The sequence below is a fragment of the Benincasa hispida genome, chromosome 3 (genome assembly GCF_009727055.1).
Source record: "Benincasa hispida cultivar B227 chromosome 3, ASM972705v1, whole genome shotgun sequence".
NCBI classification, from domain to species: Eukaryota; Viridiplantae; Streptophyta; class Magnoliopsida; order Cucurbitales; family Cucurbitaceae; genus Benincasa; species Benincasa hispida.
The window spans coordinates 1724561-1740163 of record NC_052351.1 but is presented as its reverse complement, the minus strand read 5'-3'; the positions used below and the strand labels follow the sequence as shown (position 1 = coordinate 1740163).

The window sequence follows — 15603 nt, the reverse complement described above, 5'->3', positions numbered from 1 at the left end:
AATCTATAGGTTATGTGTTATATATGATATAACATATATATATATATATATATTATTTATTTAAATTTAAATTAATTTAATTTAATTTTTAATTTAAATTTAAAGGGAGGGAAACTTCCCTCCCCTTAATTCTCTCTTAATCTCACGTAAAGAGTGGATAGTCGAAGGGGGTGATTCTTCTTCTTCTTCAGTTTACAATATTTAGTGGAGATCTCAGGAAAAAAATCCTACAAACTCTTTTTTTCTCCTCTAAATCTCTCTTCCAAAATCTTAGAGCCCACATCTCCTAAGAAATTCTCATCCTAAGAGAATATAAAAGTAACTTCTTGTGGTGATGCCCCTTGGTTTTACTGTTCGTGGTTTATTGTTCGTGATCCTTTTAGAGAAGGGATTTCGTGAAGACTGTGAGTTCTTCAAGGGTAAGTTTTTCCTAACCCTAATTTTCTTTTTTCCCTCTCTAGCATGTTGTATAATTTTTTTAGATTTTGCATATTTTTGTTCTGTAAAACTTTTGTTCTATGAAAATGAAAAATTGGGACGATACGTGCTTCCACAATGGACTTTACCATTCCTTCAAATAGGTGCACATATATCATGAATTTGTTTGAAAAATGTAGGGGATTCAATTCCTACTTTAGCTAATGATGATCTAATTGTCAATTTTCCTTGAAAACAAGCATCACATGATAATGCATTAGATTAAAGAATCTTCTGGCTCTTCAATGGGTGTCCATTTGAATTCTCAATAATTCTTCTCATTATTATAGATCCTAGATGATCTAATCTATCATGCCAAATTGTAAATATGTCTGGATTCATGAACTTCAGATTCATTATTGCATATGTTTCAATTACTCGTATATGAGTATATAATCTAGAAGATAAAGCAGACAATTCTTCCAATATACGTTTTTCATGAGACAGTAGGTATGATATAAAAATACTCCATATTATTCTTTCTATTAGTCTCAATAGGATAACTATTGCAACGTATATCTTTAAAACTAAGTAGATTTCTCTTTGATTGACTAGAATACAATGCATTGTCAATTATAAATTTTGTTCTTCTAGACAAAATGGTATTTGCTTTTCCAAAGCCTTCAATTAGATTTGCAGAGCCTAATATCATATTGACTTTTGCTTCTAGCATTTTCAGCTGGAAAAATATTCTCTATTTGTAAGTATTGTATATGTAATTGCACTGTTTGCGAGACATAGATTTTCTTTACTCATTTTTTAGTCACTCAATATATGAAAATGATCTTGGTTTCTTTATTAAAAAAATAATTACAATAAGAAAAAAAACACTTGAAATATACAAAATTTAATATTAACCAAGGAAAAAAACATAAAAATATAAAAAACGAACAACATTAATACTAAATATTCTCAAAATTAAAAGAATGCTTGTTATGCCATCAATTGTGCCAATTTTCTCTTCAGGAGATTTGAAAAAATGTGTCACATCCAAATCTGTTAAATTGGATGGGTAAAATATTTCATTATCCTGGTATTCAAAATTTGCTTCCACATTCCCCTTTTTCCTTTAGGAAGACTTGATAGAGATCAACTAAGTGTTTTGACGTACGACAGGTACGTGACCACTGGCCAGTCATTCCACATTAAAAACATTTATTTTCAATACATTTTGAACTCTTATCTTATGAAGTTTTTCCTTTGTGATCATCATTTTGTGTGGTTCTTTTGAAATTTGAATGATTAGAAGGACCACCATGAAAATAATTATTATTTCTTCCTCTGCCATGGTCACGACCTCGACCGTGACCACGATCACAACCACGATTATTAACATTCACAACATTCACTTTAGGGAATGATGTTGTTCTAGTTGGTCGAGATTCATGATTTTTCATTAATATCTTGTTTTTTCGGCCAATAAAAGACATGAAATTAGTTCAGGATACTATCTAAAACCTTTCTCTCGATGTTGCTACTGTAGGAGCATATCCGAAATGTAGAGAAATGTCTTCTCCAATATATTGATTTAAAATTTTGGAGCCTCTAGTGCATCCATTTATGACGAGCTTTATGAAGAATAATTGTTTTCCGATGATTACATTTTTATGGCATCCACGTGTGTTTTAGCATTAAGCACTAATGACAAATAACTATTATCATTAATATCAAATAATACAAATTCTTATTTTATAATATTTTCATATTGACACTATTACAAAATATTATATTTATATTAGAAATTTAATATATATCAAATATGTAAAACAACATTTAATTTATTAATTATAGCAAAGAGAGAAAAAACCGACATACTTTTAGGACCTACCTTTAACGAGAAAAAGAATAGAAGCTTGTGTTGATAACATGATGTGAACTTGAGGAGCATAACAAGAACACGAATACCAATAAAATATTGTATTAAAATAAATATAATATAACATAATAATAAAATAAGTAAATATTAAAATAAAATAAATATAATATATAAATATATAAAATAAATAAATAACAAAAGTAAATAAAATAAAAAGGATGAATTTCTCCACTCTCTCCAATCTAATGTGAGACACATAGACAACATTTTGAAAAATGAGGACATGACGGATGGTCAATAAACCCTAAACCTGAGCATCTAATGAGCATCTATCATCATAATATCTATAATAATTTTTTGTTTGGAGGTACCTAGTTTGTCTTAACTATATTAAGGAAGCTCATTGAAGATTCAAGCCCAATGTGTTGAAATCCTAGCCCATTATCCAGCATTCTACATAAACCAAAGCTTTGAAGCATTTCTATTTGTGTCTGTTAAATCTTCTGTAACAGCCAATTAGGTTACTATAAATACTTCTCCAATCTCTGTATTTTGATTAAGAGAGAATAATAAAAGTTTCTCCATTTTCTTAACATTGTGATGCTATCAAGAAAAGGCTTCAGACGAGGTATGTTTACTACCAAATGTTTTCATTAACTTTCCTCTTGTTTCAGTTTTATTAACCCTTCAAGCTCATCGAATCCATCTTTTTGTCAAAATATACACTTAAAATTGAGCCTATATAAGTTATCTTATTATGTCCTTCTCTCTATCAAATTTATTTTAATTATTTTAGAAAAAATTTCACCGATAGAAAAAATGTCAAACTGTTAATAGAAATAGTAAAAAACAAAAGATAGATACTGGTAGATTTCTATCAGCCTATAATATTAAATTTTACTATTTTGTGTAAATAGTTTTCCTTATTTTTCTATTTTTAAAAATTTCTAAAAAAAATTATTTATCTACCTATTTTGATAATATATTTCTTAAATTATAGATTTCATGTCAAATATTTAAATTTTAAATTCAAATATAATTACGTTGATTAAAAAATCTTACTAACATTAAAGATTATACCTCAAAAATCATTTATTACATAATTACTTCATTTCAATTATACGTTACAAACATTATGTCATAAACAAAACGTGTCTTGCAATTAGTATCGACTAAATTGTACCAATGATCGCACTAAGATAAAATTGTACCAGTGATATCAATCAGCAACTATCATTAACTTTTTACAATGAAATAAAATATTTAAATATGTCATTAACTTCTTACAATGAAATAAAATATTTAAATATGTCATCAAATATACATACTTTTTTTAAGCATCAAATATACATACTTAACATTAAAAACATGGACGATCTAAGCGACACGAGGTAACTTCAAAACCTGTAATAAAAAATGCAAGCTGATTGACGATTTGAACGACTCAATCTAATTACGTCTGGAAATTACGTTATATCGTTATCATTATGATTACTTACTGTTTCACAAGAAAAATTAAGAATTTTGACACATTTACTGTTACCATTATTGTTATCGTTATTGTCATCGTTTGACCTTTGGACGTGACGATAATGATAACGGTAATAATAAATATGGAAAAATTTATAATTCTAACTAAACAGCGATAAAAAGCAGTTCAATTACATTTGCGATTCAGATTCAGAACTATCAATTGAATCTCATTATGATTATAGCATTTTTTATTAGGATTTGATAAAAGTAGGATTTTTGAAAACGGCAACAATTTTGAAAGAAAAATATAAAATATATTTAATTTAGATACAAAACATATGTTTTTTTTAGTCAAATTGAAGGAAAAAAAAATATTATACAAATTACTTACACCGATTAGGAGAAATTGCAAGCCGACCCGGTTAGGGTCGTAACTAAACAGAGGACGTAAAGAAAAAGAAAAACAATACTGGCGCCGATTGACTCCTAGAAATTGCGGGCAAAACATGGAATTCAAAAGACATTACAAAAAAGGATCAAGCGAAATGTCCAAATTGTCCTCAACAATGGAGGGTGTTGTCGGCTATTGATATAAAATGGTCCGTCAAAGAACCCATCGAAGTAGGAGAAACGGAGGGCGTGAAGGTACTTTGGGTTCTAACCGCCTAACGCTTCTCTCCTCCTCACCATGGCCGGCGATGAGCCTCCGACTACCTCCTCCAACGCCGCTGTCTCTTCCTCCGTCGCCGAGTCCATCCTCTCTCCTCCACCTCGAGATCCCGTCGGATCACCCAGTCGCGATGTGCCGGAAACTCAATCATTGATATCCGAAGACGATCATGACCAGGGACCCAGGGAGAGTCACGATCACGGTCACGAACCCGCAGTTAAACCCGCTGTTCTCCCGGAGGATCTGAAACAAAGGATCGTTAAGCAGGTAACTCTACCGCCTCTCCCCTCTCCACTCTCCCCCGCCCTTCCAATTGGACCTCGAATTTCTTTGCCGTTAGGTTTTGTCTGGTATGCGATTTTTGGATTTGTGGATTCTGTAGGAGTTTGGAAGTTTAATTTTTTTAGGATTGAGAATCAGTATGTAAATCTGTTTTCTCTCCTCTCATGTATTTGAATTTCTATACGTGACTTTCTGTATATATACTTGCATCGTTAGTGCAAATATTAGGAAGCTTATGGTTTGGCTATCAACTGTAGGGGTAGTTATGATATCAATTGATCATTTCACGGCCGTGATACCATATAATTTGTGATTTCTTACGCTGCTACTAGTAGTCGTTTGACGTAAGACCTGAAGAGAGCATTTTGATTATGTTAATTTGGTTTTCAATTCATTCAGCTTTTATATCATTCTGTAGAGTGTTTTAGAGCATGGCGTCGTCGTCTTTGTGATTGGTCTAAATATCTTCGCAGGTAGAGTACTACTTCAGCGATGAAAACTTGCCCACCGATAAACACTTGTTGGGATTAATCAAAAAGAACAAGGAGGGTTTTGGTATGTTACTTGGCTAATCTTCACTTTTATGGAGATTCTATTATCATTGGAAATGAAAACTCCCACTAGTATTGACCTCCTTTGAAGGGTTGAGCATGCATAATAAGTCACGTGAGAATTTGGTTTCTTTGCTATTTGGTCAAATTTTGAACTATGAACAAGTAAGCAATAAGTAATAAGTTGCTTTGGAAAAATTTCCACCGGAGCCAAACACAAACAGTTGGAACTAAGGAAAATATGTGTACTTTTAAATTTTTAATTATCTTTTCTACTGTATGACTTATGGAAACCAAGAAGCTTGAATCGCTTTCATTTCATTGATGTGGATTGCCTTAAAAAATTGCCATAGAGCTTTTCTAGATATTCTTATTAGCAGTCTAATTTGACAGCATTTTTGCTTTGAACATAGGATTTGCACAGAGTAAAATAGGAAAAAGAATCATTTCATGGAAATGATTCAGGAAGTTATCTTTGGGCATCCGTTGGTTAGGCGGGTTGTTCTGTGAAATTAGTCGAGATGCAGGTAAGGTGGTCCGCCACTCAAGGATACCAAAAAGAAGGTTATGTTAGGGCATTCCAGATTGCTGAATAGGGTGCCTACTCTACATAGATTAGGCATCTGGGCCTTCCAACCTATTTTAGTGGAAGGATGTGCTATGTGTATAAATCCATTAGTTTGTAATCTTCTTTTAATTTCTTTTAATATTTATTAGGCCTATTGCTCTGTGACTTCAGTTCTTGTTCTTAATTTTGAACCAATGACAAGGGGGACTTTCAGATTTCAATTTTTTAATCAATATATTTTAGTATCAAACTTGAAAGTACCTTTTTTGTTACAAAAGGGTATGAAACCTAAGGGATGGCTTTGTTGTGACTTGTGGCTTCTTGGGCATTCAATCATCTGAAATACCCCGAGATCACTGGACATATCTTATTGATATAGAAGAGCTCTGGAGGTGGTCTTTTTTTGTTTTATTCATATTTGTTTTCCATATTTTCCCCCATAACTTTGGTATTAATGTAAAATTTATAGAATGGTTATATTATACATGATAACTTGGAAAGAGACGAGATGGGGTGATGAGCCATGTATGCACTTCACAAGATGCATTTCTTGGACGATTTTTGGTTCAGCCAGATTTGTCTGTGATGAATTTCATGGACTATGACTGTTCTGAATTAAGCATGGTTGATTGCTGATTATTTGCTTCTCTATTCATGACATTATGGCCTTTGACGTGTGCTGAACATGTTTCATGTAAAGGACTAGAACAAACCAACGACAGTTTATCTACCAATGCTTCTAGCCTTTGCTGATTTTTGACATTGCCTGCACAGCTTCTTTCCCTAGAAATGTAGTTGAATATAATAAATCTAAATACCTTGAATGAAAGATAAAGTGCGGAACATTTTCACATTCTAAATTGAGTGAAGTGTAAATAGTTTGTTTTATGACCATATTCTCCTATTTGTTTGCTCATTTGCCCGTACCCATATCATTGTATATATATTTGATGAATGAAAATAAGACCGTTCATCTCCTTTTTTTCCAAATTTATCCTCTTTGTTTTTGTTCTTCTCTCTCTCTCTCTCTCTCTCTGTGTATATATCTATATATCTATATATCTATATATTCCTTCTGTCCATGGGTTCTGATTTCTTAATATCTTGTAGTAATCAATCGTCATGTTATGAATCCAGAAATACGTTGAAATTCATTTTCTCTTTATTTGTCTAGTTCCTATAGCTATTATTGCTGCCTTCAAGAGAATGAAAAAACTTACTCAAGATCATTCATTTATCACTGCTGCCCTGAGGGAATCCTCTGTTCTTGTAAGATACATGATGCTTCCTTTTAAAATGTAGCCACCAAAGCCTGTTTTTGCATAATGCCATGAGCACATGTTAATTTACCTGCCAACTGCAGGTCATAAGTTCTAATGGGAAGAAAGTCAAGCGACTCCATCCTATTCCATTACCTGAGACTAGGGATCCTAAGGTACTTGCTTGCATACTTATGAAATCAACAATTGATGTGTAACTTATGGTAACTGTATGACATTTCTACGTGGAGTATAGTTATTTACTATTTTGGTAGAAAATCTACCTGAGGATCATTCAGAGGAGAATATCAAACGAATATTTGGAGCAGCTGGACGGTATGCTATTTCTGTTCCATAACTATGTTTTAACAAAAATATTTCTCCCTTCACACTTCACTGCATGAAAAACTGTTTTTGTATTTTTAGCATAAGAAGCATCACCATTTGTGACCCACATGTGGTAGAGAAGTTGGGGAAAAGCAGCAAGGGTGATGTGCTGATCAGTAATAAGGTAAATTGTGTAACTAGCTGATAGAAATGAAAATTTTCAGTTTTAGATTAGAGGGGACATTGTGGTGATGTATTTGGTTATCACTCATGCTTCCCATTTGAGCTCTAGTAATGATTCTAATGAGAGTGATTTTTGTGGGTGGACATTATACTTTTTGTGTTTCTTTATATTCTCACATTAACCATGAAAGAGGTGTTCTCTCAATTTGTTTTCCTTTTGTCAAAATCGTGTTATGTACTTTATAGTGGGACAACATTTGTGAAAAGGTAGTTAAGAAATAAAAATAAAATGAAGAGAGGTTTTCTTTCACCAGACTGAAATTTTGTTGAAAGTAGCATGTTGGGACCTGAAGATAAGGAGGGGGGATTAGTTCAACGCCAGTTTGGTAATGCAGGTGCAGAGAAAATTGTGTGCACTATTCAATACAGTTAGATGTTTGATCTTCTGAGTGTCCTATTCTGTTCCTCATTACAAAAGCCAAAAGAGGAAAGTAATAATAATGTAATAATGTCCACTAATATATATATATATATATATTAGGTGCTTAGGCACTTTGGAGAACCACACCCCAAAAGCTAGTTATTGGGTTGGGAGAGTCAAGTCACTTTAGTACCACATTGGTCATCCCATTCTAACAAATGTGGGACAAAAATCTCTCATACTACCTTGATTCCCAACAATACCCCATCCCCGAAAAAGTCGACATCCTAGCGGCTACTTTGACGACACTTCACTCGGCCACACCTGGTCAGAACCCTCCGTTGGTTCCACTCTGAAACGTCAACAACCAGCTCTGATACCATTGTTAGGTACTTAGGCACCTTGGAGAACCACACCCCAAAATCTACTATTGGGGTGGAAGAGCCTAGCCACTTAACTCTTAAGTACCACATTAATCATCCCATTCTAACCAATATGAGACAGACATCTCATACTACCTTAGTTTCCAATAGATTTTTGAGTGTTTGGACCAACTTATGAGCACCCGAACTATATACATATCTGAAAGATGAAAATCTTTCTCAATGCCAGGTTTATGTTATACAGTAGTTGGGTGATGTAGCCAATGTGTTAAAAAACTATTGAGGTTAAGCGTTGAGGCTCGCCTCGAAGCAAGACTCTAATTGTAAGCCTCGAGACTTATGCCTTCGTTGAACTATAAGAGACGTTTATTTTCATGAAATGCATTGAGGCTAGAGATGTCCAAAATACAGGGGGAATGGGGAATTTTTTTCCATTTACAATTTGGGGCACTGCCCTGACTTTTGTATATAAATAATAAATTTATGATATATATTGGAAACCTTGTTAGTATAATTATGGATGTTTTAGTTATTTAAGTTTAAGACTTAATTACTTTAATTCCTTAGATCTTGTAAAATATTTAAGATAGGATGTTCTAATTGTTGAATTTTAATTTTTACAGATTACGAGAATTTAACACTTTCATTATTTCTTTTCAAATTGCATGTATATTATTGTTTTAACAAGCAAAATTGATAATATTTTATTTAAATGAAAAATTTATTGGAAATATTAAATAATTATTAAAAAATATATTTAATTGAAATGAAAAAATTGTTAAAAAAATAAAGGCGGAGAAGTTTTCTCACGGGGAACCCGATCCTCGTGGAATCTCCACCCCGTTCCAAGCAGGAAAATTCGCGGGGATGGGGAATGCTTCCTCGTCTCCGCCCTGCCCCGTGGACATCTCTAATTGAGGCTGAAAATCTCTATGCCTTGTCCAAGGATTAGTACTTTTACTAATGTGATTTCAAAAACATATTGAGGTTTAAGCATTGAGGCTCGACTAGTGGCAAGGCCCTAATTGTAAGCCTTGAGACTTATGCCTTCATTGAACTATAAGAGACTTCCGCTTCATGAAACACATTGAGGTTGAAAATCTCTATGCCTCGTCTGATGATTAGTACTTTTACTAATGTGACTTCCAAAACATTGAAGTAAAAAATTTATAGTATTAACCAATCCTATCAACAATAAAAGTAGTGATGTTTAAGATAGCATTTTAGAATTTTTGTTTTAGTGAAAAATTTGCGGGTGTTTTTTATTTCACTTTTATAATGACCATTATGGTTGACAATACTTGGTCATAATAATTTAGGAACTGCAAAATATTTTTAATTAAATTTGAGGCTTACACCTCATAATGCCTTGCCGTTTCAAGAGAAAGAGCCTCAAGATCGTCTTTTACCCTTTTAAAACGTTCATGTAACTATGCTTTGTGCCTGTCTCGGACTTCTTGATGTAAATTGAATTATATTAAAAGATCAAATAAACTACTTTTACTCATCCAGTCGGCCTTTTTTCTTGGTCACTGTGTACAGTTGCATGCTCTTGTGGAGTATGAGACTCTGGAGGCTTCTGAGAAAGCTGTGAGTAATCAGATCCGTGCTCCATTTACTTTAAAACTTAATAATTTTACCGTGTTTGATTTGATATCAATAGTCGTTTTTCTGATGGTTCATTAGGTGGCTACTTTAAATGATGAACAAGATTGGAGAAATGGCATGCGGGTTAAGCCTCTCAAGCATCTGGTACTGTATCTTATTTCACGTATATATATCAAGTTGATTGTATTCACAATGTAGTTTTCAACTCCAGAGTAAGCATGGCCAGAGGAAACAACATTGGCGAGGACCTGATCCTGACAAAAACAGCACTGGGAGAATAACTGATCAGAGTGGTCCTGACAAGAACATCCCTGGGCGAACAACTGATCAGAATGGTGATGAAGAAATTCACAACGTAAATGAGCATCATGACGATGTGCCTGATGAGGAGGTTAATGTTGCTCTTTTACTTTCTTTTCCTGAGTGCATTTGGTCATACATGTTACTGAAATTTGTTCGTGAGTTTTCATTATGTGTTTGTCTATTTTCTTCCAACTTCCCAAGGAACTAGTTGGAGTCTGATGGCATATTAGGAAATGATTTTTAAATGGTTAAAACTACTTTCGTCATTTTCAAAATCACTTCAAAATATGTTTTTAATCAATCAAAAACAATTTAAATTGTTTAATAATAGCTTTTAAAAATGTAAAATCAAATATTTAGTTGATTTTTAATGGTTGAAGACATGTTTGGAAGTGATTTTGAACACAACAAAAGTGTTTTTAGCGCTTCGAAAATCACATGCCGCAAAAGTCCGGTGACCCTCCTTCCACTCAAACCCAAAATGTGAATTTCTAGGAGATGAGATTGCAAGAAAATGCTTGTTATGATAATATCAACTTTGCTAAATTTAGGAGGGGGATCATCAACACAAAGACAAACATGGACATAGAGGTCGAAATCAAGGACGAACTAGAAGACAAAAGTACAAGGGCGTCAATGGAATGGGTACTGACTGATCTGATCGCGTTATTGTAGAATTCATGTTAAAAAAGTTTAGCTTGATAATCTTTTGCTCTCTTTCTAGGTCATGGAACTACAACTTCTGCCCATCACATTGAACTTTCGAAGCCACCCCCTGGCCCGAAAATGCCTGATGGAACTCGGGGGTTCACGATGGGGCGTGGCCGACCTCCAACTTCCAACCAAGGCACATAGTGAGAATTTCATGAAGTGGGTTTGTAGAAATTTCGCTTTCTATGTTTTTTTACTTTGATTGATGGGCATGCTAGAACACGTCCTGGTATATGTCTGAGTAGGTTGGCCAAATGTATCTTCTAAGTCTTACCTGAAAAGCTCTGTGTCTCAAGAAAATGCTATCTTGTATAATGTTCACCTGTACGGTATATTTAAATTTGCTGGTTTGAATTTTCAACCGAGTCTCTAACTAAAAACTCAATGCATTTTCTAAAAATATGAATAATGTTTATTTAGTTCAATAGGGTAGGGAATTTGAACCAATACTCCCTTTGCGGAGGATATACATTTTATGTTACTTGAGCTATGTTCGTATTGATAAAATTATGTGTAGCGTATATATAATCAATTTTTTTTTTCTTTTGTATGAAGCAAATGGGTTGGGTAGAAGAGTTATATATGTTTTGTATCCATTTTTATCAATAGGTGGTTTCAACTAGCAAAAGAATATTTTTGGAGGGAATAACTGTTGATTGTGATTTTATAAAAGGAAAAAAGAATAAGTCCTTTGTTGTGAGATGAGTTGTAAAGTCCACTTGCTCCAACGTTTCCACCCAAAATTAAGAATCTTGTAAAGTCCACTTGTTAATATTATAATAAAGGTTAAAAAAAATAAAAACATCTTGATCAAATTATTTGTTCTTAAAGCATGAACCCACTAGCAGTATCTCTAATGTCACCCAATTCGGCCAATAAACGTTACAAATCAATATTTAAAGGTAATGTATAATTTTACTGTTAATTCAACCAAACTAAAAACAAATTACATATATATATATTTCAAAAAATAAAATAAAATGAAATTTGCAAATTGATTGTAGAGAAACAAAAACTATCCAATTTGCCAATCATTGCTCAAACCATTCGGGTTTTCTTTTTTAAAAAAATTGCAAAGAGTGCACATATTTATTAATTTTTCATAAATTAGTTAGCAAAAATTTGATAGTTTTTTTTTCCAACCTTTCTTCAACTTGAAATGTGTGTAAATTTTAAAGCTACTGTACCATCTACTAATTCATTTAATTCCTATATACTTATTCATTAAATTAAGTTCTATATAACTTTTCGTCCACGCTTTATTCTCATAAATTATTTTGCAAAAACTCAATAGTTTTTTTTCCCCCAAATCTAATGAAGGTCTTTACATAGAAATGTGTATATATTTTAAAGCTACTATACTATGTACCTATCTATTAAATTAAGTTCTATACAACTTTTCGTCCACTCAAACTATTCACATTCTTTAATCTCTAATTATATTCATTTAATTTTCCAACCATTCCTTTTTGGTGAGCAATGAGTTTTGATCTTTAGTGTGGACTTCTACATTAGGAAAGATAGCAGATTTTTGCAGATATGTTCAAATTCATCTCCTTCATCTAATTTTTCATTATATTCACAACCATAGTTATATTCTAAATCATAGTCTTCACTCTCCTCATAATTTTCTTCTCCATTTTATTCCCTTCCTTCCAAACCATACATGTTCCTTTCGTCCACAAAATTTGGTGTCTTGTCTCATTGGCCAAGTTTAATTGGACAATAATATCACTTAAATCAGAATTAGTGATGGATATATATATATATATATATATATATATATTAAAATATTATATATATATGAAGTTAATTATCAAGTGAGAGTGATACAAATGGGATGGATAATTAATAGTATGTTTTGGTATAAATTGTAAGGACTGTAGAAATGATGGTGAAAACAGTTGTGGGATAGGTTGTGAGAAAAGTCATTGGAGAGACATTCTAACAACTAATGAACAAAATTTTTTAGGGTGTAGGCAACTCAGATTTTGTTTTATGTTTTAGATTCATTAAATTCAATGGATATGCATTTGGTTGACGGTTTAAATTCTATTTTTTGAAAATCTGTTTCTGGATTCTGAGATCTAAATAGTAAAATTTCGAAAACAACTTTTTTATGTTTTCAGTGTATTCGGATTTTGAATTCAAATTTTAAATATAGAATTATATTAAAAATGATAAAAAAATAATAAAATATAGTATTTCATGATATAAATTCAATTATTTTTGTTAAGAAATATGTAAATATATTATATGTTTGAATGAGAATTTTAGACCAATCACAAGTTGCCATGTCATTTACTAAATTAATGATGAAATTCCAAATCATTAAATTTGGGCTCAATTAGGAGTTGACATATGTCCTGAATTGAAATTGAAGACAAATTTCGATGACGTCACGTGGTTTTATCATGACTTGTTGAATTAGATAAGATTAATTGGACCCAATTTGATATTATTATTTAGGTCAAAGTCCAACTAAGTAAAAAAAATAGGCTGAATTTGACCCAAATGTCAAATCAAGCATCTGATTAATTGGGCCCAAAGGCCAAACCCATGGACCACCAAGCCCAAGTCTAACTAATTGGCCCAAAGGCCAGACCCATGGATCAACCAAGCCCAAGCCACCTGTTAACTCTATAAATAGATAAGCTCTCCTCATTTGGAGGGGTCAGCAATTCTATACTCCAGAGAGCTTATAGGGAATTCTCTATAACCAGAAGACTCCTTGACTCCTGAAGCTGATCACACCTGAAGACTGAAGTCCTTTTGAAGATACAAACATTCTGAAGATTGAAGTCCTTTGAAGATGCAAGTATTCTGAAGATTGAAGTCCTTTGAAGATAAAACATTCTGAAGACTGAAGTCCTTTGAAGATACAAGCATTTCTACATTCAGAGAGTTCAAAGAATTCATCAACAAGCAGAAGACTTCAAAACTCCACTCCTAGAAGACAGAAGACCCTTGAAGACCAAAAGAAGACTCTTCCAAGACTTCTGCTTCAAGAATGTTCGGTGCTTTTCTTCTTCAAGTCAGCACATTCACCTAACTGAGAGAGAATCAGAGGATCAAGTATTGAGATCGAACCAATACAATCAAATCAACCTCAATATCACACCAATTCAAGTTCAACTCCCACGAAACAAGTTTCTCCGGAAGCCTAGTGTGAACAAATTGGCACGCCCAGTGGGGCCATCTCTACCTCTCATCTCTCTCTCGGCATCCATATAAGGAATGGCACCTAAGAAGCATGGCACCAAGGCTTCCTCCATAAACGACTCATACATGGGACCTGTCACCCGCAGCCGCTTAAGAGAAGTCATGTAGGAGCCAAGAACACAGAGTCCCTCATTGCCATAATATCTTGAGGCAAATGACGGATCTCCCACAAGCAGGGTTGTCATCAAGGAAAACCCCTGTTTGAAAACTCTATTCCGCCTCCAGCAAGCCAAAAAGAGATTCACCGCCAGATGTGAATCTCCGTCATGGATGGCAGATGTGACGGCAGGAGCGGCCATGGCGGAAATAGGAAAGGAAAGATTAACTGTTCTGATGAAAGGCCGTTGAGGAGCGAGACCATAGAATCGTTGACACTGAGAAAAATGCCAGTCTCGAGAAGCTGCTGAATCCAGCCAAGCACCTGCGGGTTCCAAGCTCAACTGACAAGGGGAATACCGTACTACAAGAAAAAAACCAAAGGGCGACAGTCAGACTCGGTGCCTCATTATCGGTCCAACAATTGCAAGACATGATCATGACCTCCATGAAGAGTTCAATATTGGGGGGCCGGCTCAAACTTCCTTACATGTTATCCAAGCCATACACCCAGTAGAGATCGACCAATCTAAGAATGCCTGCTATGGGTACCAACCTCCAAAGTTCAATTTAATTCGACGGAAAAGGCACCAAAGCAACATATTCACCTTTGTAAGAAACATTTAAAAATGCGGGAACAAGGGGGGATCTACTAGTCAAACAGTTTCGTCAGAACCCTCAAAAGGAATGCTTTTGACTGGTACACAAATTAGAGCCTGAGGTGATTGATAAGCTGGGGAACAACTTGAAAAGAGAATTCTTGAATCGCTTCTACAGCACTAGCGCACTGTCAGCATGATGGAGTTGAACCAAACGTTCCAAAAACAAACGAAAGGGAGCCGTCGTCGACTATTATTAACTGTGGAGAGCTCTAAGTCCTGGATTGCAAAGATGACTCAACCGAATTATCTACTGTAGAAATGTGCCACAGAGGTATGCACTGGGAAACTCTCTACATCCTACAGGAATAAGCCACCGTACACTTATTAAAATTTGGCCGACCCGTGCCCACGACATGGAGCTAAGTATCGCCAACAAAGGACGAGGGATTCCTGAAGCACGAACCGAAGAAAGACAAAAGGAAGTGAAGGCACTAAAGAAGAATTGTGACAGGTGCCACAAAGTAATCAATGGTCGTTAATACAACCCCTTGAGTCTCCTCAAAGGGAAGAGAAGAAGATAGAAAAGAGAAATGGAAGGAGGCGAAAACATCGCCTAACCCTGAATGAATGATAGGAAAAGTCTACCCGTTC

At 34.0% G+C, this 15603-nt stretch overlaps 1 protein-coding gene across 1 annotated transcript; it reads left to right on the top strand.

The window, feature by feature from the left end:
- The first annotated feature begins 4377 nt into the window (after positions 1 to 4377).
- On the top strand, positions 4378 to 11393 carry LOC120073374 (la-related protein 6A). Its single transcript, XM_039026195.1, has 11 exons — positions 4378 to 4703; positions 5192 to 5273; positions 7012 to 7106; positions 7201 to 7272; positions 7353 to 7432; positions 7523 to 7607; positions 9953 to 10000; positions 10097 to 10162; positions 10230 to 10409; positions 10873 to 10966; positions 11046 to 11393. The coding sequence occupies exons 1-11, from the start codon at positions 4455 to 4457 to the stop codon at positions 11174 to 11176; spliced, it is 1182 nt and encodes a 393-aa protein (XP_038882123.1). The 5' UTR covers positions 4378 to 4454; the 3' UTR covers positions 11177 to 11393.
- The last annotated feature ends 4210 nt before the right edge of the window (positions 11394 to 15603 follow it).

Bases quoted from the DNA above. Each gene is read 5' to 3' on its own strand.
- LOC120073374 (XM_039026195.1), top strand. From the start codon at position 4,455: ATGGCCGGCGATGAGCCTCCGACTACCTCCTCCAACGCCGCTGTCTCT. The intron at 7,608-9,952 runs GTAAATTGTGTA...CACTGTGTACAG, and splicing joins ATGTGCTGATCAGTAATAAG to TTGCATGCTCTTGTGGAGTA. The intron at 10,163-10,229 runs GTACTGTATCTT...TTTCAACTCCAG, and splicing joins TTAAGCCTCTCAAGCATCTG to AGTAAGCATGGCCAGAGGAA.